At 38.6% G+C, this 26,243-nt stretch overlaps 1 protein-coding gene across 2 annotated transcripts in view; it reads left to right on the forward strand.

Moving 5' to 3' along the window:
- Positions 1 to 4,600: 4,600 nt before the first annotated feature.
- edil3a (EGF like and discoidin domains 3a) overlaps positions 4,601 to 26,243 on the forward strand; it is a 132,179-nt gene continuing 110,536 nt past the window's right edge. For both annotated transcript variants that reach the window (XM_078250522.1, XM_078250523.1), the window contains exon 1: positions 4,601 to 4,941. In XM_078250522.1, coding sequence (XP_078106648.1) covers positions 4,878 to 4,941 — 64 coding nt within the window. In that variant the 5' untranslated portion in view covers positions 4,601 to 4,877. The remainder of the gene's footprint in view (positions 4,942 to 26,243) is intronic.

Here is a 26,243-nt window from a genome sequence, read left to right on the forward strand (position 1 = left end):
CAGATCATTTGCCATTTCACTAAGTAGATGAAGGGACTTTTCAACTGGAACAGCAAGGTCTGCTGCACCAATGTAGATAATTTCATGGCCTAGACTCTAGGACATGAAATTGTCTACGTTGGTGCCACTGTCATTTATTGAGTCACGATAAGCATGTTGCAGTATGGGCACACGCTTTGCACCTTGCATGTTGTTACCGAGTGTTTCAGTGACCATCACATACCACCACTTTTAATATCTATCTATTTCCAGGAACAACAGACACTTTTATGATACAAAGACAGGGTATTTAATGTAATACTGAGAAAATATACATGATGTCCCCAAAAGACCTAGCTCACAAATTAATATATTTATGAATTTTGTTCATAAGTAGGCTAGGTCTAACTTTTGTTCAGCAACTGCGTTTTTTTTTTAGTTGTGAGGAAAGAGAGGCTTGGTCCAATGAAGATTAACAAAAAGATTTAATAAGAAATTGGCATCACAAAAAATAAGTTTTACGCTGCAGCGGACTGAAAAGATGCTTCTCCCTTGTGGATTCACATTTTACAGTCCCAAACATTTCTAAGTTTCACCAATATACTGTATTCCCTTGTTGTTGTTGGTGGTTCCTTCGATGAAAACTCTCTCCATTGGTCCGTCGTCCCCCAAAAGAAGGAGTTATTTTCAAATCCATGTGTTTTGAGGTTACTTCCGGTCACAAACAAGATCCTACCATGTGGGTGTCAATTATTTTCAAGCTACAAGAACAACATTCTTTTGTTCTAGGGGCCATCCACACAGAAACGCTTTTTGGTGCAAACGCACGTTTTGCATTGTTTCGGCCAATCGTCCAAATGAATCCTGTAAACGCACTGCCCTTGCGTCTTCGTTTGGACGGCGAAGCCACATACTTGCGTATCGATGATGTCATTGCCACACCCCTCGACCTCTAGCCTTCGACCTCTTATCCCGCGACGACGTCTCATAACAACAACAACAACAACAACAATGGCGGACTACATGCTTGTGTAGTTTCTGGTTTTCTTGCACTAGCCATTTTCGTCGTCTTCTTCTTGTGTTTGGTTTCTTCTTCTACTGTCTGTAAACAGCGCGCAAGCTTTATGCGCATGCTCCACCTCTTCTTCTCCGTTTTTTGGTGAATTTCTGTAGCAGAAACGGCGCCACCTATAGGCCTGGAATATGAAGTAACATGTTGAGTAATTTACAAATGGATCCGTTTGGACGCATACAGCGGGGAAAATAAGTATTGAACGCGTCAACATTTTTCTCAGTAAAGATATTTCTGATGGGGCTATTGGCATGACATTTTCACCAGCTGTCAGTAACAACCCAAGTAATCCACACATACAAAGATATTAAAACAAATAAGTCCATAAATTAAGTATGTGTGTAATAAAGTGAAATGACACAGGGAAAAAGTATTGAACACACTTGCTGAAATGTATTTAATACTTAGTAGAAAACCCTTAGTTGGTAATGACAGCTTCAAGACACCTCCTGTATGAAGAAACTAGTTGCACACATTGCTCAGCTTTGATTTTTGCCCATTCTTCCACACAAACTGTCTTCAAATCTTGAAGGTTCCGAGGGCATCTTCTATGAACCTCTTCTTTCCAGAGGTTTTCAATTGGATTCAAGTCGGGTGATTGACTGGGCCATTCTAACAGCTTGATTTTCTTTCTCTGAAACCAATTGAGAGTTTCCTTGGCTGTGTGTTTGGGATCATTGTCTTGCTAAAATGTCCACCCTCGTTTCATCTTCAGCATCCTGGTGGATGGCAGCAGATTCTTATGAAGAATGTCACGGTACATTTCTCCATTCATCCTTCCTTCAATTATATGAAGTCTGCCAGTGCCAGATGCTGAAAAACAGCCCCACACCATGACGCTCCCACCTCCAAACTTCACTGTTGGTATGTTGTTTTTAGGATGATGTGCAGTGCCATTTCTCCTCCAAACATGGTGTATGCTATGACAGCCAAAGAGTTCAATTTTAGTCTCATCTGACCAGATTATATTATCCCAGTATGTCATTGGCTTGTCCAGATGTTGTGAAGCAAACTTTAAGCAAACTTCCACATGCCTTTTCTTGAGCAGTGGTGTCTCGCGTGGTGTGTGTGCATAGAGGCCATGGCGGTTGAGTGCATTACTAATTATTTTCTTTGAAACAACTGTACCTGCTTCTTCCAGGTCTTTCTGAAGATCTCCACGAGTGGTCCTTGGTTCTTCGACAACTCTTCTAAGTATTCTATGGACTCCTCTGTCAGAAATCTTGCGAGGAGCACCTGGTCGTGGCCGGTTAATGATGAAAAGATGTTCTTTCCACTTCCGGATAATGGCCCCAACAGTGCTCACTGGAACTTTCAGAAGTTTAGATATTCGTCTGTAACCAATGCCATCCGTATGTTTTTCTACAATAAGCTTGCGAAGGTCTTGGGACAGCTCTTTGCGTTTACCCATAATGAAATGCTTACACCTTGGTAATGAGAAATCTTTTTATAGGCCATAAATTAGGACTAATCCAGCTGATATTAATTTGAACTAATAGGGGGCAAGATTGCTTCCTAAATACTGACAGGTTTCAGCTGGTTTATTGGCTTCCCATGCCTTTTTACACCCCTTTTTCTTCATGTGTTCAATATTTATTCCCATTATCATTCCACTTTATTACACATAACTTTTGTCATGGACATACATGTTTTGATTTCTTTGTATGTATGGATTACTTGGGTTGTTACTGACATCTGGTGAAAACTTCATTCCAATAGCCTCATCGGAAATATATTTACTGAGAAAAATGTTGACACGTTCGATACTTTTCCCCACTGTATATTCCTGAAACGATGCCAGGGAAGATGGGGAAAAAAAGGTTGTTTTGGTACGTGTGGACGTGGCCCTAATCTAGTCTGCACGCCAGCAAGGGTTGGCTCCAAGACGGATAGACAAAAGGTTTCTTCCTGCCGTGTGACAAAAGAAGGGCCGCCCCCTCTAAGCTTAGGAGAGCAGACAGACATGATTTAATTAACATGAAGAAGAAAATGTACTGCTCAAGTGGAATCGGTATGAAATAGAAGGATATTGATTGGGTTGCAATTTTCCTGCCTAACTCAGCTGCAGCGTACATTGTGAATACATCAAAACATAAAAGTGCATTCATATCAAAGATCAGCCTTGTTTTAACTTTTTTAAACTCAACACAACTCATTGTATTAAATTAATTTCTTATTGGCATTGGAGAATTGCCTAATTTAATATTTTGGGTGGGAATTCTGGATTAAAATAGGCACCTTAAAACTCAACAAGGCTTTCCAGGTTGAAAAGGAAGTCATGTGGAGTGAAATAAAGAGATTAAGGAAAGGCAAAAGAGGCTGATGATTATAAACAATTATAAGTAATACACTGTATAAGTCCGAACCCCTCAGACTTTTTTGGAAGTGCTCCTCAAGAGGAGGCGAGGTGAAGGAGGGAGGAGGAAGAGTTGTCTCCATCAGCGAGACAGCACCCCAGTCCGTTTACTGTGACCAACCGGGAAGCGCACATCCTCCGGTGAGCTAAACGGACTGTCCTTGAACCATGTTAAGCCCCTGACACACCAACCAGATGGCCGACCCTCGGCAGAAAAGGCAGTTGGACTGATCAGTCTTCCCGAGTTGGTCAAAAAAGTGCCTCGGAACACACCAAAGCGACGAGACGTAATACGTCTCCATAACAGCAGGCGGCGCTAATCTGTGTTATCGCCCCAAAATGAAAACCTGCAGCTGATTGGGTCTGGTTTCTCCGGAAATTCAAAGCCAGACTGTCATGACGGCTTGTTCAGAATACGATCTCATATTTTACTAAAATAGTTCACCGACACCTGTTTCGGAAACATTTTAAGCGAGAAATAGGCCATGCAGTTGTTGAATCTGTCTTCATTTCAGATCAACAAAGTTCAGTTTAAAAGATTTTCATCAGATTTTGAGAGACTCTAGTCACGCTCATCCCACTCCTCGTTTCCGGGTTAGCACTCTACCAATCAGATTGGTCATTTGAGTCCGACTGCCGGCAGTGCCCGCCCCGCCGATTATACATGTCAAATCGGCCAAGATGAAGTCCGACGGCCCCTCCGACGGACGACGGCACGGAACACACCGAACAGACTTGAGTCACTGACCTTGTCAGACTGTCCTATGGCCGATTATTGGGTTAGTGTGTCACGACCTTTAAGCTTGCACCGCTTAACCGGGATGTTAAGTGATTGTACCTTTAAAACAAAAGCTTAACTTTTTTTTTATGGAGTTAAATTATGAAGTGCATCTCATCTGTATAGGCTACATGGCATTAGGCCCTATGCCTAATTAAAATGTATTAAATAAGCTTTTTAGTGAAATACCATCTTGAAGCCTGCAGCTTAAGCATTACTTTTTTGCAGATACGAAAACATTGTATTAGCCTACTAGGAATCAAATGCAGAATGTTTTTAATGAAAAATAATTAATTCTAATTGTAATCTTTTATTTTGGAAGTGTGTTCCGGAAGTGAGTGTTTACGTAACTCCGGGAGGCTTCACATCAGTTGTCTGGGAGCATTGAGCGCGCACGCCGCTCTGTCCACTACATCGCACCACTGCGGTAGGAGCGGGGAAGACAGCAGCAGAGGGGGACCCGGCAGACACACTTCACTTGTTCCTGCACGAGCAAAAATCCAGGTGGCGAGTTCGTCTCTCTGCCGACTTTATCACAGAGGAGAACTTTACCTGAGAGGACATATAGCGACAGCTCACAGCCCAGCCCAGCGAGAGCAAAGGAGGGAGAACTTTTGGCTACTGCTCCGTGTTTTTTTTTTTTATACCACATCTCCGTAACCTTGGAAGTCAGACCTGTTTATTGTGAGAGGATGGGACCGCAACTCCTTTCCCTCGCCCTGTGTTTGGGCGCCGCTGTCCTGCAGCATGTGAAAGGTGAGTGGAAAAGTGACTGGCTGTCAAAAAAAACATTTTGTACACGTCTATCCCTTTAGCGTGGGAGTGACCAAGAGAATTGATTATTAAAAAGGGGGAAGTCCGCATAAATAGCTGAGGAAAATGCAATGTGCGTTTATTGTTTGCGGAATACGAGAAGCCCATCAGCACGGCTTGGCAACAGAAAACAACCGCTTGTAATATGTGCACGACTCGCTAGTTAATTGGTTTACTTGCGTTTTAAGGACACTTGTTTGAGTTGATTAAACAGATGATTCCATTTTTTTTTTTTTTATCCCTGCGTAATTTATGTGTCATAAGGGGCCAAATCAGGCACATATTAATGCAGAAATGTGCACTGCTCCAGTATTTTGTTCGCCCTCACAGTAATAATCTTCAGCTGTTTGCTTCGCTCCTCCGTGATGCTTCCAGAGGATAAAAAAGAAGCTGTGCGTCCAGATATAGCCCCGGTCGGTTAAGACAGAAAGGACGTCACGTTTCCCTCTTTAACAAACTGAATTAAGAAAAAAAGATAAATGGAAAGATTTCTCTAATGTGGTGTGCTTTAGACAGACCCAGATGCTATCAGTTAGAGGAGATATGCTAGAGAGCCTCCTGTATTAGTTACATCAGGGCACCATTATTGACAAGGATGGCACTAAGAGAAGGTCAGTTGTGCATTGCAAGTTAAATTTAGAGTCTTACCAAAGACAGTCAGAGTGCCCAATGTAGCCTAAAGAAGAGATTGTTAAAGGTTATAGATTCACCTGCCACACTGGATCAGAATTCCAATCACTTCACATCCCTCCTTTTTTGCCCTTTCAGTTTCTGGTTATGGAATATTTTAGCTTTTGCCAGCTGTATATTTTCCCATGAACAATGCAGAACAGTTCCTGTGGGATTTGTGAGAAGAAGAGCAGTGTAGCCCTTATAGAAGTGGATCATGCCATCCATCCTGTCTCTGTTGATTTAGCAACATGCTTGCCTCAGGAGTCACACACGTCAGACCTCAGTCTGAACACCAGGAGTGTGCCTTAAGCAGAGGTTTTAATGCTCCCTAAGCCTCGCAGTGTCAACTCCGAATCAGCCGCTACAAGACATAATACTCCCTGGTAGGCTGGCATAATGGATGCAGAGGGAAAGCAGGGAGCTGTGGTGCCGGGGGTCGACTTGTTTAAAGGCTCAGTGATTTAAAAATACACCCTGAACTTGTCCCTCAATTAATCATATCCCGGTTAAATTTGTGCTATTGTAAAGGGATTTTTGTCCATCTGTTTCCAAACTAAGTACAGCTGTAACCTAATTCACAGTGAGGTGCTGGTTTGAAGAGCAGATGGAGGTGGATAGAGGCTGTTAACAGTATTTGATCTCTGCGAGCATCCTAACAACCATCCTTGGTCGCCCTGGCAGCTATATTAGCAGCAGAAATGCTCGGGGATGTTTGTTTTTGAATAGACAGGGCTCCAAAGGTCCAACATTATTAAAACTTTCCATCATACAAAATGCATTGTAATGATTATAAATATTTTTGTATTGTAAAAAAGCTACACTATTACCTTTCATTGTTGCTCAAATATAGCAGGTGTCTTCAGAGACAGCTGCTAACAAACACTCTATTGAGGATGTCAGAGGGTGCGTCTGTCCACTGAAACAAATTGATGGGGTAGAAACATTTCCCTTACATTAAAACAGACTGCATTGTTCCAAGTCAATATGCAATACATCACTTCCTCTAGTTGGTTGCTGGTGCTGGCTCATTGTTTGGGATTCGGCCTGTCCGCTTGGACAAAACACATGACTGCACCACTGGGCCCTCCGTATGTTAGATGCTTTTGTGCTCGTTTAAAAAGTCAGTTTAATGAACTTTTTGCATCTTAATTGTAGTCTCTGTGTTGTTATAATGGCTGCACAATTAGAGCCTTTTAGGCAAATGGACAGCCATCTGGAGGGGCAATGGGATTGTCTGCTATTGCTGAATCATGATTAGTGTTAATATTGTTCGTCACTGTTCATTTCGCTCAAAGATTTGACTCGCTTAACTCAGTTGAAGAAGTTTGTCAAACACAATGCGCTGATGTAGAAACATTGTGATTTGTAGAATGATTGTGGTTTTAGATTGGCCTGATTAGTTGCTCGCAATGCCCACAGACTGTTGATTTTGGTCAGTTTAAAACCTGACAGAATGCCACTTCCTTGCTAGCAGGAATGGCATCTGGTACATTTTGATAAACAATAGATCTGGCTGGAAATGAGAGGGATGGAAACTGTTTGTTGGATATAACTTAATACAGATGGGGTTATCGTGGGGCCATGGGACACCTACAACACAGCACAGACTCACTCACTTACATTTTCTTTGGACACATTATTTTGCCACTGTATATGCACAGTGGGCTATAATTGTCATGAGTTATATGATGTATTGATTGCTGCAGATAAATAACCTCATTGCTGCAGCAGTACAGCACTGGCTAGAGCTCCAGCAATTGGTTGATTAATTGATTATTCAAACAACAGAAAATGAATCAACAACTATTTTGATGATTGATCAAGCAACTTTTACAAACATTTGCTGGTTAAAGCACCCATATTATGCTCATTTTCAGGTTCATAATTGTATTTTAAGGTTGTACCAGAATAGGTTTACATGGTTTAATTTTCAAAAAACACCATATTTTTGTTAATACACCTAATCTTTGTATAGGCTACTTAATTTCTTGTGTATAGGAAATGAGTTTTGGAAGTAAAGTCAACATTAATTTATCAAGTAATGTCAACTTACTTTTTCAAATAAAGTCAAATCAGTTTTGCAAATGACTAAACTTGCAAAGTTAAGTAGACTTTACTTACTAAATTAAGTAGACTATACTTCAAAAACTAATTTCTTATATTCAAGAAATTAAGTAGCCTATGCAAAGACTAGCCTTGCTTTATCTACATAATAATCTGATGCAAAAAGTTGCCTTACCTTTTTAAAGTAGATCAGGCACAATATTTTGTATCATGCTTGGTCTACTTAATACGTTTAGTATGTGTCATCTATGTGTTAGAAATCACAATCTTCTTATCACATGTCAAGATATGCTGCCATGGAGCCAAGTGTCTACTATACTGATAAAAAATTAATAATTAACAACTAATTTAGTTGTCTTTTAGTAACAATGTTGATGATTAATTTAGTAACAACTAAATTAATCATCAACAATTAGGATAATTTGATGATCAGGACAAAACAAGACATTTTAGGTTGTGTCTTGGGCTTTGGGAAAGAGTGATTGATTGATTTTTAACCATTGTCTTACATTGTATGGACCAAACTACAAATCGATTTATCAAGAAAATCGACAGATTAAATCATGGGTTGCAGCCCCAACATTGGATACTATGAACAACACCCACATGAGTCAAACAATCTCAGGTATAATTATGCATCTTTACCCAAAATAAGACTTGGAAGTCGTTTAGCTCAAATAAACAAATTTATTTGACTATCTTTCTTAGAGGTTAGAACACCATAACAAAATTAAATCCTAGCTTTTAAACAGCTACATTCAAATCCACAGCTACATTCAGATACATTGATGAGGCAAAAAAAACACACCAAAATCCAGCAGCTTACAAAATTCAAAACTGTAGTGAAGAAATGTACAGTTCTACATGGTTTCTCTGCCTCTTGTGGCAGTACATGAAAAACTGAAAAATAGAGTTCAGGTTACTTTAAATGCTTTACTCCAGCTGGAGCTGAATTATGTTTGCCATTTAAAGTGCAAAGAACATAAAATTCACAATACATATACAGTTGTGCTCAGAACTTTATGAACCCATGCTAAAGTTGACTTTGAAGATACCCTTCACCATACCTAGAGAGTGGCATGGTTTTATTTCAGTTAGCCTAATGGCTGGTTTGACTTGCAATGAGAGATGATCTTATGGAAAGTACCCCATGACAATCTCTAGGTATGGTGAAGGGTATGTGATGATGTGGGGGGGGGGGGGCTATTTTAATTCCAAAGGCCAAGGGAACTTTATCAGGAGGCATAGTATCCTGGATCCATCAAATAACTGGCCTTTAAAAAAAAAATCTGCCTGCCTTTATGGGAATTTAACATAGGGGTGTACTTACTTATGCCCCCTGTATTTTAAGGAAGAATATTTATTTAATTTATTTAGACACATTATTCATTCAAAGAAAATTGGTGTCCTTAAAGGTAGAATTTCCCCTCATTGTTTACATTACGGCATTAAGATCAATTTCCAAAAGATGATTTTTTTATTCCTCTTTTTAGTCAACTTTAGCATGTGTTCATAAACTTATGAGCACCACTGTAACATAATAAAGAATGCGCCAGCACATTAAACTCTATCAAATTAATTATTTCTCAACGTCATAGAATAAAAAAACGAGCAGTGTAACCTGAGAGCGTGCATTGGGAGAACCTCAGAAGAACTGTGTAAAACTTGGTAAGAGTCAGCTCACTCAAATGCTACACCTTCAACACCATCTGTATAGCTTTTAAGCATACAAACAGACCTCGAGATCAAGGACTTGAGGACATTTATTTGTTCGCATCCTCCAGCTCTAGGAAGATCTTCTGAAAGACCTCAAATGTGTATTTCAGTTTATTAGGGTACCTTAGTTCCAAGGCATAGATAAGGCCCATCAGATAGGTGCAAGCATGTGCCACATTTGGGATACCAAAAAGGACTTTTGCTCCCTCAACGGCTATTCCAGCTTGCTTGGGGAGACCATCCCTGGGATTGCTGACAACAAAGATGCCGAGGACAAATGTAGTTAAGAGCTTCTTGGACGGCAGCACCATCGTCGTCATTGAAAACCTGTGAAATACACCAGAGAGAATAAAATATATTTATTGTATAGTAATGTGAAGGATGCATAACTCTTTGTTCTCTCTCCAAACAGAGGGTCCGATTGTTATGTGGTAGTTTTGAGTAGTATTGCAGCTTAGCAAGGGTGTCTACAGGTATCACACAATTAAATGCCATTTAAGGCCATTTTAAGTCAATTTAAGACCTATTGTTGGAGAAATCATCTTTCGCTCATTCAATTAAGCAATGCAGCTTTATATAAAGAGTATTATATATTTGGTTCTGTTAGCTGCATAATTATATAAATGGTTATACGTCTGTCATTACTTTCTTGTTCTTTCACTACAGCATTTTTAATAATCATATAGCAAAGCAAAATCATATTCCAATATATTCCAATCTTCTAAATGCCATAAAAAATCAAATCCAATTGTAAGCGGAAGTTATCATCAAACCCTAGGATATTCTTGTACATGTCTCTAGATAAATACTAAAATATTATGAGTACTACAATGGAAATAAGTCCTGGACATTTTTATCCTTGATTGTACTTAGTGTCCTTCATGTGCAAGGCATTTTAATACAATTAAATTAATCAAATCAAATCCCATTTCTACATAGGCACATTATTTAAAATTTCCTAAAAATCTTGTCAAATTATCAGCAAACAGCTATTTTTGCACAAACTTGTCTCATATTGGCAGGGCTTTGAATCAGAGCCACAGCATAGTATTACTTTTTTTACCTGGTAGTCCTTGATTAACTCTCCAGTGTTTCCACCAAGGTAGAGTTTGAGGCCTCTGATCACAACTTCTCTTCGGGACTCAATGTTGCTGTCCTACAAAAATATGAAATTAGATTACTCATTAATATGAGAAGTATGAGATTAATATAAAACATGAGATTACAGACGCCAGAAAGCAACTACATAAAACTAACTACTACTACACTGTTGTAAGTACATGCCTCATTTAACACGTCAAGGGTCTCATCAAGTTTCTTCCCAATGGCTCCACCCTTCCTCCTGTACAGGCTCAACAGCTTGGATGTGTATTGGTCCAACTTGCCCAGGAATGTGGACTGCAGTGGCTTCAGTGTGACCCTGCAGAATTCCTCCTCGATCTGAGAGAGACCAAGAGATGTAGACAAGACATGGAGATGTAGAAACATAATGAGACAGACACACATGGGCAAGAGAAACAGAATAAGACATAGAAAAATGAATCGAAAGACTACACTGAAATCAACATTTAAGTGATTAGGGATGCTGCACTGGAAGTGTAAGAATACTGAATAATTTTTTCCACAGGTAATCAGGTAAGAATAGCTTTCATTCTGGCAGCCTCATCAGGTAAATATATCTATCTTTCACTTCAGAAAGTGTCACATAGGTTACAGGATAATGGCAGTGATACTATCAAACAATGAAATAATGATTAATTCAAAATAGCCAAATTCACTTTGAAACTTTGCCAAAAAACACCCTGTATTGGAGAAGACGTGATCAAAATGTTCAATATACCTGGGAACACTCAAACAAGGCAGGCCATCGAGCTTTAGGTCGATCACAGGTGGTTAAAGGATTACATAATTTCGAAGCAGTGAGAAGGTTTTTCCCCATCTTCTCATTAATGAGATTATTGTCTCTCTTCTGGTACTCATAGAGAAGCTCCACTCTCCTTTTCAAGCGTTGCATCAGTTTCACCTTGTAAGAGTGTAAGAGATAAAACAAACTTGTAGAGTCACCTGGTAAGGATACCATCATCCAGTGTGGTTTTAGAGACAGATCATACATCATAGTTAGTTACTAACCACTGCAATTAACCAAAACTACACTATAATATAAAAAGGCCAAAATAACTTCTTTATTTTACGTCTTTCACATTTATCATGTTATTTTTACATCTCAAAAGTTGCACTGAATATTTTTCCTGCTCTTAGCTTCTCAAACTAGCTGTTGCTGTGGTAGGCTACTTCCAAGTACAACAAACTTATTAATAGCTTGTAGTCTTAGATAAGACATAAAACTTAATATTAATGTTTCGTTTTAATTGTTTGCTGTCTCAATAACAGCAAATGGCTACGCTGACGTGAGTTAGCTGATAACGATAGGCTAACTTTTCTAGCCTGTTTAGCTACATGGTTTGTTTGCCGTCAAACAGATACGTTATCTTTACATCATTTTAAATAAATCCAGGGTACACATACAACACAAGTTCATGTGTAGGGACCCTAATAATACTACAAGCAACGTGTCATGTTGTGTCGAGCCTACTTAGTATTTTAAAAAATTACGATTTTGACGTGTATTAGCAGCTAGTTGGCTAGCTGCTAATATGCTAGCAGGCCTTGAGGAAAGCCACTTGCTAATCTTCAAATTAAACGAAGACGATGTCAGTAGACCTGATATAGATATCAGGCCTACTGTCAAGTACATGGTTAGATTAGAATCTAACCAGGTACTTGGCAAACTTTATTCTTACCTTAACGTTCAGCCGACTCAACCATAAACTCAGCCTCTGGAAATGCGGTCTGCTGTTCAATCAGGAGGGAACGGGTGTGCGTGCCAGTTCGCGGTATTACAGAACAACGTAAATGAAACAAGCTTATTGTTTGAGTGTTTGTACTTGAGAAAATCGACTGGGATAACTAAATAACGCATGGAAATAAAAAAAAAAACCAACACAATTTTATTGTATTATGAACAAATGCAGATGAATTTCAAACGATACATTTTCATGTAAAGATACTGAGATTTGTATTGTTAATTTCACAGATTTAATTTATGTTATATCTACAAATGCTCAGAATCACTTTTTTCAGTGTGGCCTCTGTTTTAGCTACAGAGTGAGACCTCTTTTCTTCTTCTTCTGTACTATCTTTGATTGCACTCACACATGCGCAGTAGCTCAGATGTCGATCCTGTCAGCTAGCTAGCTCCATAGACAGTAAAAGAAAGGCTGTTTCGACAACTTCGGTCAGTTACAAGGCAGGATTAGCTGGGAGACTTCTAAATGAGGGTGCCCATGTAAGTAGTTCTTTTGTAGATTATGGTGAACTTCTGTGTGTTGTAGCAGTGCTTTGCTATTGAGAACGAGGTAGCATGCTAGCGTTAGCATGCTAGCGTTAGCACGCTAACGCTACGAGCTAATGGTTGCGGTTAGCCAGCTCGTTTCGGCTTGTGATGTCACAAGCCTTGCCGATTTCGAACAGCTCACCCAGAGACACTCACTCAAAACAGCATGGATGGAGTTTTTTCAAAGTTTGTATGTGTGTGGAAGCACCAGAGACACAAAAGAACGCCCCAAATCCCATAAAGTGTTTTTTTCATAATATGGGCACTTTAAAGCTTCTCAAATGGGATGATTTGCTGCTTTTATTTGTCATTTCTGATTGTAAACTAAGTATGGTTGGCTTTTGGACTGTTGGTCAAATAAAACAAGCAATCTAAGATAGGGCTGACCTGAATGTTTCAAGGCTTTAAAGCTTTGATCTTTGCATGGTAATCGATGTCCAAATCAGTATTCACATCCTTTCTTCTTCTTTTTTTATTATGGATTATTGATGTGATTATCCAATCCATACTGACTTTGTGGTCTGTAAACGTCACAGCGGCTGGCTAACCTGCCTGCCAGGCTGACTGACAGACAGCAGAAGTTACCTAAACTAAAATAGTTTTCATGTCTGCGCTATTAGGAGAAATCTATGCTCACCCGCTGGCAAAAGTCCTTCCACGTAACCGTGAACACCCCCCTGTCAAGCTTTGAATATATATTCGAATACTTCCAACTGAAGCCTTGAAGCTCCAGAAGGGATATTCAGGACAGACCTACGATCTGAATATATTATCTTAGCCTTTGGGAATTCATAGCAGGCAGGCACCTTTCACTGTTTTCTAAAGTTGTATAGACAAAGTGATTACTCAAGAACAAAACAACAATACACATAATTGTTTGTTGCAGCCCTATTGGCCTTTTCTTTAAAAGTCAAACATTTTTTATAATTTGTGTTCTTACCTTGGAAACAATATACATGACTACTTTAAAGGTTGAATTGTCATTAGTTTACTTTTTATTAAATGCTTTTTAAGTCAACTGGTTGCTCCTGTGCGAAATAGAAAACCAGAGCTTGTAAACTTGCAGTTGGTGATATTAATAAAAGATGCTCTCCCTAAATGTATGCAAATGATAGGGATCTATCTTAAAGCTCATTACATTTACTGGCCACTGAAGGTTATGGTGGATGTACAGGTGACTTTTTAATAAGAAAGACCTGCAACCTCCCTTTACATTGCCCTTCACTCCCAAATGGCACAGTCTTCAATCAGTTGAGAGAGGTCACACCTCTGTCAGATCAGCCGCCATGATAACCAATGGATTGAAAGCAAGTCATTGGACAACAACTCGCACACACAAAGAAATGCAACATGGGATATCAGAACATAGGGATCAGTCTTTCCACAAAGCTTGAGTTATTGGAAGGGCACTAGAGGGATGGTTACAGAGGTTACAAGGACATGCTCTGAGTGCTTACCAAAGAACTTTAATATGGCCCTGAGAAAAAAAATGGGCAGCACAATGGTAAAATAAGTTGTTTGAGCGAGCACGCACTCGTATAAGCTTTCAGACAGAAATTAATTGTGTAATCACTTGACTAGTCATAAGTGTCTCACTCAACTAAAATATCGTTGTTGGCGAAGTACTGTGCTATAGACCCAGTTTTGGATTTTCAAGGTGACTTGAGGCTTATCAACTCTGCATCCGTACATCAGACAGTGAAAAAGAACAGTGAGAACAAGACGAACACAAAGACCGATCAGCAGTAAAAAAAATAGCCTCTTTTCACTCAAGACTTTCCCTTTTTTTCCCTAATCCTTAAATCAATGTCTGATGTTTCTATTCACAAACCTCTGGAAACATTGATTCACAATTTTTTCCCAGACATGTTAAATGCCTAACATTGCCTAAAAGCAGCAAAAACATTATGCTGGCTGGCTTAAGCAGCGATCGTCTTAGCATTCTATTAATGCCAGTATCAAAATGTAGGCCGTGACTGTGCCAGGAAAAGAAAAAAGGGCCCTCTGAAACAGTGAAGAGATTATACCAATGTTTCGTTTGTAGTGTCATTTCATGTTGAGTGTACTTTACTTTTTCAGCTAAGAACATGAAGCAGACCGACCTGCCATAGAGTGAGCATTAAGAAGACCACATGCTGGTTTTAAGTAATCCCAATGGGTCACGATTAATGACTCAAGCAGGCTCTGTGTGTGTGTGTGTGTGTGTGTGTGTGTGTGTGTGTGTGTGTTGAAACCAAGAAGTTAAAGCGAATTAGAAGCATTACACAGTTACTCAACTGGTAGTACTATATGCTGTGTAGAAGATGAACAGCACATTTTTATTTACTCACATACATTTGCTTCTTGCTGCACCTGGGCAATATGAAAATCAAACTTTCTTTCATATTGTTATGTAATATAATTATATACATTCATCACAGCTTGTGCTATGGCCAGAGTAAATACTGATTAAACTCAGTTCACATACAACCACAAACATGGGTTTATATTCCATTAAAGTGTCAACGCTGCAATGCCTTCATAATGCATATTGCAATAAGTAGTATTCGGCTCAATTGCAATGTAGCTTTATAATCTCAAAAATTACACCTGAGGTGGGCGGGGTGCATTGTGCTAATTGCATTAAAAAACATTAGACTTAGCTACCATCCACACAGTAGCCTGGCATCATCAAACATGATGCATAAAAAAATACAAATCACAACTCAAATTAATTTAGATTATATCATAATCTGAGACATACAGTCCAAATACTTTTAGATGGGCCTCGCTTTGCTTATTTGCTTGTACATAAACTGGGAAAGCACAAATTTCATCATCCTCTGTTCTTGTTAACTTAAGTGTAATTACTTCTATCCATAAACCTATATCAGTATGCCTGTCTATTATTTGCAAAAACACAAAGCTGATATTTACATATCAGCTTTGTGCAGGCCCACTGTAATAATCCAATAACTCCAATATAATTTAACAAGCAACTCCAACTGAGTATAAACTAAATAGCTGTTCACTGCAAACAGAAAGCACCGTAAGTTAAAGCCTGCAGTCTGCACCAACAACAGGGCCATGTAATTACTGTATGAATATGAATATCTCTTGCTTTTTTATTTCTTTTGTTTTTAAAACACCTGCCTCTACACAAAAAGTGAGTCATTTTTGTTATAGTCTCGCTTTGCTAGACCCTCCTCCAAAGTGCGCTGAAGGAGGGTCTGGCTACTCCACACAGCATTTGGGGATGGGAGGAAAACGTGCTCTGAGAGAAAACTCAGATTGGACAGATAGACTAGCTAGCTGTCTCAATTTACCCTGCAGAGATATGAGGAGCAGTCAAGAGTATAAAACCACCGAATTTTAAATACATGCATGAAATTCCTGCAGCACCGGAACAATCCTGGAAGTGGAATGCAAAGGATATAGACTATTTTTGTTAAGACACCTAGAGAGTGTTTGTGTGCGTGCGTGTGTGTGTGTGCGTGCGTGCGTGGGAAGGGAGTTGGGAGGCAGGAATGCAAAGCTCACTGACAAGCTTTTGTATTGTAGTGGAAGTGGATACTGAGCACTCTGGGCCCACCCTTTTTTTGTCAGGAGAGTGTCAAAACAGCATCAGGCATTCATTATCAGTGCTGACCATGAGTGAAAGAGTCCTCCTTTCCACAGCAGATCAATAAGCAGAATACATTATTTTAGATTAAGTGCAGAACTGCAGCAGCTTGTAAATCTGAGGAGGCGTGAGCAGTTTCAGTGTTAAAGCACTGTTGTGAGAACAAAGCTTTAAAACAGTGAGATTAAAAGTGAAATTTAATTTACAGCTTGTACATGGACAGATGAATGACACCTTTGAATGTTTGATCTTTACACAAAAAGCCAGTTCCTGACACGTTTGTAATGTAGTAGGCTATCTGTGCTGTGTTAGGATATAAATGTATTTTATGCTTGTAATTTATATAGTTTTTTTCCATCTCTTAGACTCTTTCTTAACTGTGTGTGTGTGTGTGTGTGTGTGTGTGTGTGTGTGTGTGTGTGTGTAATGCTTTCAGTTTGATGGCCTTGTCAGGTTTGTGTGTCTCATATTAAGTTTGTAATGGGAAGAGTTTTTGTGGGTTATTTTTCAAATAAAACCAAAGCTTGCAACATTTATGCTTGTGTTTATTGGACATGCATGCTTTAGTCGCTGCGGACTGAAAGTTAAGCCTGCTTTAATCTAAATAAGGTTGAGGAGTTTAAAGCAATGAGCTTTGCTTTGGTCAGATAAAGTCCCTCCATTGTGCTCTGGAACGCCGCTGCATCTTCAATAAGCCCAATCAGATGGGTGCAAGTGGCTTAAATTCTTCCTTCCAACTAGCCCTAGGAGATGTGGGCAACGTATTCTTATTCTAGAGGCATACTTAAATCATGAGCCCCCATATTACAGTCTACACACCAGGGTCAAAAATGTTAACTTTAATGTTAAACCTTTTTCTTCTTTTGTGTAAATGTACAGTAAATGGTGCCACAGTTACATGAATATCAATCTTAATCCAAAAGTAGTCATTGGTCGACAATAATGCTCAAATCTCAAACTGTATTGTGCCATCCATCTTTCACAATCCTTTTTCATCTATCCGTCGTTCTATCTCCTTCTTTTATCCTCACTCATCACGATAATCAGCTCTGTTGTTTGCTGCAGCATTTTAACTTTTGTGTGTGTGTGTGTGTGTGTGTGTGTGTGTGTGTGTTCAAAGCTGGGGGAAGTAACCCAGAAATGTCATCACACAATGTCTAGGCAGCAATTCTGACTTTTAGCACGGTGTTGGTCTGCATCCATACTTCATTCATTTGCCAAAAAAACTAAATATACACCCCTTTTATTTATCATACTGTATCAGTCAGCCTGCTTTTGCACCACATTATGCTGAATACCAACAAGAGGGTGTTAGGTGAGTGAATAAGAACAAGATGGAGTGTATCTGTTAAAATAAATGTTTAAAAAATGTTCTTGATATGTCCATTGATATTAACAATCTGTATATGCCAAATTTCAACTGAAAGTGAGTTCTTCGACTCAAAATATACGAACAAACTGTACCCTGGACTAGTGCCAAGTACTTTTCAGAAGGGTTATTTGAGGTAATGGTATAATGTATACCCATTAAGAAGTGTGTAATTTGTTTTATAGTGGAATATCTTCAGTCCAGATGTTTTAGATTACCCTTGGGGTGTGTAGTACCAGGGTGTGTGGGTGTGGGTGTGGGTGTGTCTCACATTTAAACTTCAAAGTAAAACCCATTAAACGAGCAGTCCATTGTCACTTTTAAGAAAGGGCAAGTGCTGCATCAAGTTGTACCATATTTGTTATTGTTAGGTACAGGATATGGAACATATGACTTGATTGCTTTTTCTCCAAAATCTTCTTTTTAGGGGTGTAGGCAGGGGCAATCATGGGCCAACAGAAGCCCTAATAAATTGAAACAGGTCTGAGGCAGCGACAACAAGCAGCAAGGCAGCCCTCAGTCACTCAGATGAGCACTGAAAGACAGGAAGTGGCAAAGAGCTGCTGGTCTCCCTGACTCGTCACAGGAAGAAGCTGAATTTAACTTGAAGGAGAATTCCGGTCAATTTCAACACGTAGCTCTGTTGTTTGGAAATTTGGAGTGCTGTCATTAGCAAAAAAAACAATCGGTGCTGCCTACACCGTGTTATCCTCCTGCTAGCGTTAGCACCCAACAGGCTTAAAAAGGGCAAGTTTTAAACGTGTTTTAAGCCTCTAAACATGCTCGAAATGTCATTACAAGTGCCTACCCATGTGCAGTGATTCCTTCCGAGGGAACACAGCGAATCTGACTGCAGTAGATGTGACAGAAAGGCATAAAAGTTGTGTTAATCCAGCCAGTGCACATACCTCTGTTTATTTCCTGTTTTCGATTGTCAAACTCATACAATCCAATATTCCAGCTGTGTTCCCTTGGAAGGAATCACTGCACATGGGTAGGCACTTGTAATGACATTTCGAGCATGTTTAGAGGCTAAAAACACGTTTAAAACTTGCCCTGTTTAAGCCTATTGGGTGCTAACGCTAGCAGGGGGATAATACGGTGTAGGCAGCACCGATTGTTTTAGTTTTTCTCGCTACTGACAGCACTCCAAATTTCCAAACAACAGAGCTACGTGTTGAAATCGACCGGAATTCTCCTTTTAATGCCGAAGGGCTGTGATGCAGTATTTAGCTTGTGTTTATCTGCTATTTTGCTTCTTCTGACTTTGGTTCAATAAGACAACAGAGAACAAGCTGATTGTGGCTGTAGTCACTTCAATACTTCTATTCTGAAAGGAAAAAAAAAAGAAAAAAATCATATTATATTACTATATTAAAAGATAATACAAATTTATCAGCAATAATTCTCTCTATGGAAAGCAAAGCCCACAAGGAAAAACAGACACACTAGTGATAAGATACTACTCTGAATATGTGCCACACATTAAAAGGTGTTTGCTGCAGGTGTGATTGCAGTGTATACAGCCATACACAAGTCTTTGTGTGTGCCATTAAAGTCATCATTCGGGAGCCTGAAGCTTAGGACCTTTAGTCATGGTACACAAGCACACAATGTCTGTCACAGGGCCATAACAGATACACACAGTCTCACCTTCTGGCAGTTAATTAGTAATTAAGTGTAACTTACCACATAATCCATCAATTCATTATTAGTCATGAGTCAAATTATTATACAGTATGTGTCATTCACTGTATTGGGCAGAATAGAGCCACACCACTGGTTTTGTCACTCTTACTGCTAAGCATATTTTTAAGATTTTGCACATTTTAGGGAAACAATGGACGGAAAGCAGAAGGATAGACGGGACAAAATAGATTAATTCAGTAATAACCCAGCAGTGACATGAAAGGAGAAGATATGTATTACTGCACTGTTTTTGGATTGTCATTTAATGATATTTACTGTAACAATAACTTAAAAGGTTCCACTTAATTTTCGTCCATGACCTGCACAGCTGTCTAGACCTTATTTACCATTTCTTCAAACTTTTTGTCAAAGAAATATTGCCCACACTTTGTTCGTTTTATTTCCATGTTGTACATCCAAGCTAAGTCCACTGACATCATTCCCCATATTGAGAGTTGTCTTCTATATTGCTTCTAAACCAGGTAGTTTGACAGTGAGCGCTCTGTATAATTCACCACTGTTTGAGGTATAAAATATTTACAAGTGTTATCTTTCTAACCTGCCTCAGCTGTTATACAGTAGGCAGGTTTGCTCCACTGCAGATGCAAGCAAAGTCATACTGAGGTACATTGTGAAACGCCATGCTTGTAAATCTTGTACTGTATCTAGGTTTGAAGCTGTGAAGAGTCTGACAAGTTAAATTAGCATCTCAAAAGTTTAAATCACAGAGCATTTTTTTTTTTTTACCAGCGTCAAAGCATTGAAGAGGAATCTTTATGGGATATCTCACCCTCTCTTCACTCTCTATAACATTTTTTCTGTCTCTCTCTCTCGCTCACACACACACACACACATTCCTGTATGGGCTTAAAAGTGAGGACCGGATATAACAGCTATTGAAGTGAGGACCACCCTTTCTGCTACACTTACAGACAAAGTAATGCTACATTTAAACACTAGATGTCTCCATGACTCAGTTTTCCACCTCAGATTATTTTTTAAAACTAAGTATAAGAACCGTCATTCTACCATTCAAGTGAGGACCATTTCTAGGGGGGCGCTATTGGGTTCAATTCAGGCTAGACTATTTTAACTTCTTTCTTTTGCTTGCAGTTCTTTTTTTGCTACCATTTTATGTTTTAGAACAGACAAATACTGTAAAAAATATATCAATTGGAGAGTCTTTGAAGAGTTGCAGTTTGAGGTTCATATACAGAAGAATATACACAAATGAATGATGTGACCATTGATCAGATTACTGCACAAAAGCACAGATGTATTTCTGAACTAAAGTAAAGCAATAAAAAACAATAAGTGTTACTTACTCTTAGTTATCACAACATTTATTTCAGTTTGTTCAAACATCAACTTTGAGAATTTGCTGCTTTCTTCCTCACTTGTGATAATAAACTTGTCACAAAAACTGTCATTTGAACAAAATAAACCTGAAGACAACCTTACACTTTGTTTTAGGTGTTTTTCAAAATGTTCTGACATTTTATAAAACAAACTATTAAGATAATATATTTGTCCAATTAATAAATTTAAATAAATGTTAGTTGCAAATGTGCCTTATTTCTGTTTTGAAACACCACTTGAACAGTACTGCACAAAGCATCAGAAGAACTGCACCAGACATCAACTAGAACAACATTATATTGCACAATAAAGGTCTTCAAAAGTGAAGCTGCCTTGTAGCACACCTCCGGTTTAATGTGACATTTGTGTAGTACACAAAGTTCTTTACATCCTTCCATGATCTTTGACCCAAGGCTTCCTTCCTCTTTTATGCATCGCATGCAGTGTTCTTTACCTGGAACACGGCGCTCTGCAATAAACTTTGCCATGTGTTTGTTTACCGCACTCCTCTCTGCTTCACTCCACGGTGTCTTCGCCTTTACTATGGGTGGCACTACAAATGACAGAAAAGACAATGTAGATTGTGTAACCTTAAATACATACTGTACATCCCAGCGTAGATTCCTTGACTCTGCTCATGCACACCTTGCAAGCGGTCACACAAAGCATCTAATCAGAGCTTTGAAGTTAAGTCTAGACTAAGTATTTGGACAATTTTGTTCTTCGGTACATTCAATTTTAAATAGAAAAATGGATAGTACATTAAAATGCTTCTTTCAGGTTTATTTAGAGTAGGCTTACAAGCTGGTACATCAGGGAGCACATATTGTTAATGACTGGAAAATCATTCATATGGTTATGAAAACCCCCCCCCCCTTTATGACTGTACAGCAAGTTCAGAATGCTCTCCAGGATGAAAGCGTACACATTTCTTTGTCAATGATCAAGATAAAACTTTATGACCATAACCTGTAGTCTACTGATGTCTATGGGTTGAAGACTTCAGGCAGTCATTGACTGCAAATATTAAATATGAAAATTTGTTAGACTTGATTATCGGTCCAATTACTTTTGGACTTCGAACCTTTGGGCATTATGTTTTAACAGGGCTATGTCTTACACACAGTTCTTTATATTGATGACAACCTATTTAAATGAAAGCTGAGACTTAGCACTTTATTTGTGTCGAAGAACAAAAAGTCCAACTGCCCAAATACTTGTGGTCTGGACTGTATATACCTTTTTTGTCCAGTTTTAAAGAACTTACCCATTGCTTCCACTGTCTTTTTGACATATTTTCTTCTTCTGTGAGGGCTTCTTCACCAAGCTTTTTCCTGGACTTTGATCTACAACAGTAACAGACAAACAGTGGCACCCATTAGTGAAATCTCAGGTATAATGCATATTCAGGGTTCATGTGTATTTAAATGCTGACAGTAAAACATAACTACCAAAATCTGACAGTTGGCTGCTAGCACTTATATTTCAAGAGGTCAAAACTGTAAGCAGCAATGTGCACTAGAATATTACATTACATTACTATTATACTATTTGTCCAAATGCAGTTTCATATTCAAGACTTGAGAACATTTTTTAGTATTTGTTTGGAAAAGACAAAAACAGTATGTCACGCATACTGTTTTTGGATGTCCAGTATGTCAAATGTTAAGTGTGTGTATTAAAATCAGGATTTTCACTCGTGTTGAAAAAAAATGCTTGTCACAGTCAGAAGACGTAAGAAAATATCATGCCAAAACATTAGTTACAAGTGTGCGACTAACTTCCTTCAACCACAGTCAGAAGACAAACCTCACTGAACAACATCAACACTTAAACAATGGGTTTTCAGATCTGTAAATAAGCTACATAAAAATATAATAAGCCTGCTTTTTTTTAATTTAGTATTAATTCATCTAGCACAGTGCAACAGCTCTGTAATTGAATTCATTTGGCTGTACGAATAAGTGCCATAAAACTATCCCCTCAAATATTACCATACAATTGACTTATGACCTCTATCGCTTTAAAAACTTGAGCTGAAATTTTCACAAATCCCCACCATAATGTATCTGAACATCTCCAGAGAAGACATGAAATTGATCCTTTCACCTTGCAGTTTTGTGATCCAGTGTTGGTTACTTGGATATTACAGTCATTCATTGTATATGAGTGGTGATGGGTGCTAAGGTTTTTCCAGAAAATAGTAATACTAGCGTAACTAATAATAGGGCTAAGAATCTTAAGTATATTGCAATTCAATGTGCTACAATTGGATAACAAAACCAGTCTCAGTGCATATTGTGCATATTAACCTAGCGAGTACAGAATGAGCAGCCTAACCCTAACCTATGATTCCAGATGTGAAATCCTGTTTGTATTATCAGTTGTCAGTTTTTTGTCACTTTTCAGTTTAAAAGTCGTCTTTCAACGTTGAATTAAACTACTACCAACTGTTGTGAAGTGAAGAGTCTACATCAGGGTAGAGTAAAGATTTTATAAACGCACATACCTGTGTTTTTCTCACAGCCATCAACTTCTGGACCTAAAACCAAAAAGAATATTGAAAACTTTACAAACAAGCCATGAGAGCACAGCTACAGCTACTTTGGCTTCACAATAAAAAAACAGACTGTTAAGCATTAACTGCAGTGTAGTTTCTAAAGTGTAGCTCTCTGCTGTAGTGTCTTAGAACTACATTTGAATGTAAACATTTGAAAAACTTATCTTCTATAAAACCGCTGTCACTTTAAGTAGTTCTACAAACTAAGTCTTTGAAAAACAAATCAGACTAGATATAAAAAAAATGCTTGAAACATTTAACAAGTTCTAAATGGAGTTATAAATGTGTCCACTTTCTCATTTTCAGAAAAAGATACAAACTGACTTTAAAACCTTCTAACACTGTTCCGGTCATGTCAACATATGGGTTATAACGGCCCACGTATTAAAAATTGTCGGCTTTAAATCGGGCTTGGGCTCATAACTAGTTAAATTTGAACGATGGGTCGGGCTTGATTTTTTGGGCCCAATCTAAGCTCTATAATGGTTAATGTGTGACTGCAATGCTGTTAAAAAAACTCTGAACTAATATATGTTGACATAGTTATACAAAAAGTCACTGCCTGACGATTAAGTTAGCAGTTACAATTTACAACAACTAGCAACTCCATTCTGCAATAAAAAGTCTAAATTAACTTATGTGTGGAAGCTAAAAATAAGAGTTGATAAAATCTTACCTGCACAGAAAAAAGTCGTCTTTTCCTTAGTTGAGTCGCTCCAGTCTTTTAAATGCTAGAACCTGCTGTATCTTCTCCTTCAGCTCTGAGATTCAGCTCCACTCTGCAGGTGGGGGGGAAGGGCAGCTTTCTGTGAGTTCAGGTCACCTGCAGGTCACCTGCTCTATGCAGTGTGTGTGGCAGAAAGCGGGGGACGGCCCCTCCTCCTGATGGGCCATTAATTAAGTGAGCTGCAGCAGAGAAGAGAACCTCACAATATTCTGCTGTTCACCTCTGACTCTCAGGCCTGTTTTACAGGTTGCAGGGTTGGAAATCACACAAGATTCACAACTATCACTACAGTTCTACTGTAGTACTACTGCAAAATAAGAAATGTAACATTAAAGTTTCGCTCTTAAAAGTAAAGTTTAACCATATATATTATTGTATGTATATCAGTGGTTGAAGAAGTACGCAGACCTTTTACTTAAGTAAAATAGTAATATCTCATTGTATAAATAGTAAGTAAAGTATATATCCTACATTCAGAATTTTACCTCAGTAAAAAAAAGTATCAGCACTGAATATGCTTAAAGTCTGAAAAGTATTCACAATGCAACATGGCAAATTTTAGAATAATTATGTTATTGTATTATACTTATTGAAGGATCAATTTGTTCATCTCCATGATGTTTCAACTGGTAAAGGTGGACTTAGTTTTACATACTTTACATGGGGTTTAGCTTAATTGTCCCTTGCCGTAATCTATACTAGTATATCATCATTTATTCAGTGATTATAGTAAATAAAGATTGATCCCTTATAATTGTTGTAGAGTTTAAGCACAAAGTACCGGAACAGTAATTACCTCAAAACTGTACTTAAGTAGAATACATGAGTAAATGTATGGTTATTTTCCATCGCTGAACACAACTGGGCCAAACCTTAGAAGTTTAGTTAAAATGAAATAAGAAGAAGAATAAAGGTTAGTGAAACTGGGTTACCAACTGTGATGCTTTACATACACTACATAAGGATGAATGAACAGCTTGTAGTTTGTATGGCTAACCCATTTTTCATCCTTTTAATTTAAATTTCTCTCTGTTCACTTAGTTTCACTTTTCACCTTATTGGAACTTGAAGATTTTGTCTCCTTTTTAATTTCTCCATATTGAACACATGCTGATCCTCAGTGTTATAGGTTTGAGTTGTTAATTACTTGTGTTAAATTGCTGTTGACGATTAGTATGCAGCAGCAACACAACATATGGTGTTCATTTTTATAGTGTTCTTTATTTCCTTAGCTTTGAACTGAACTGAAATTAATCAGGGTTCATTTGTCCATGGCAAGGATCCTAAGGTCCATTACATGTGCTCACTGATTTACTAGTTAGTAAGCTAATGAAAAGTCAGCTAAAAGCAAAGTAATGTGGATGTAAATTTACTTTGGTGAATTATTGTGTAAGCAGACACTCCCAATAACAAGCTGCAGGTACCATCAGGGTATAATGAGATGCAATGAGGCCAGAGCCTCTACACTAGCTTATGTTAACACTTTACCAGGTGTGTAAAGTGTCCAACATTAATGTACTAGGCAGAAAGTGGCCAAGCTTTCTGTGAGTGCAGGTCACCTGCAGGTCACCTGCTCTCAGCAGTGTGTGGCACTACTGATTCTCAGGCCTGTTTTACAGGTTGCAGGGTTGGAAATCACACAAGATTCACAACTATCACTACAGTTCTACTGTAGTACTACTGCAAAATAACCAGCAACACTGAATGATTAAGCTGTGGAGGAGGCCCAGTGTCTGCACAGGATGTGAGAGGGAGGCCTGCTAGTCTGCCCCACTCAGTTAGCTCACCAGGAACACCATACAGGACAGGACACTATAATAATTAACTATATAATTATAATTCTAACTAATAATAATTCTATGTGGAGGCAAACATACCAGCCACTGGCTGTCCAAAGTGATGCCACAATTAACTGTCCAAATACAGGAGCTGCCACTTGCTTCAGTAGCCCCTGACCATCAGACCTATTGAGACGTTGTACTTTACTGTACTGTATCTCTGCCCTGTAGGTGCTGGGAGAAATGAAGCTGCATATTCTTTCAACATGCATTTAAATAGTGTTGACTGATAAATTAATAAAACATTTTTTTAAAA

The sequence above is a fragment of the Sander vitreus genome, chromosome 5 (assembly GCF_031162955.1).
Source record: "Sander vitreus isolate 19-12246 chromosome 5, sanVit1, whole genome shotgun sequence".
NCBI lineage: Eukaryota > Metazoa > Chordata > Actinopteri > Perciformes > Percidae > Sander > Sander vitreus.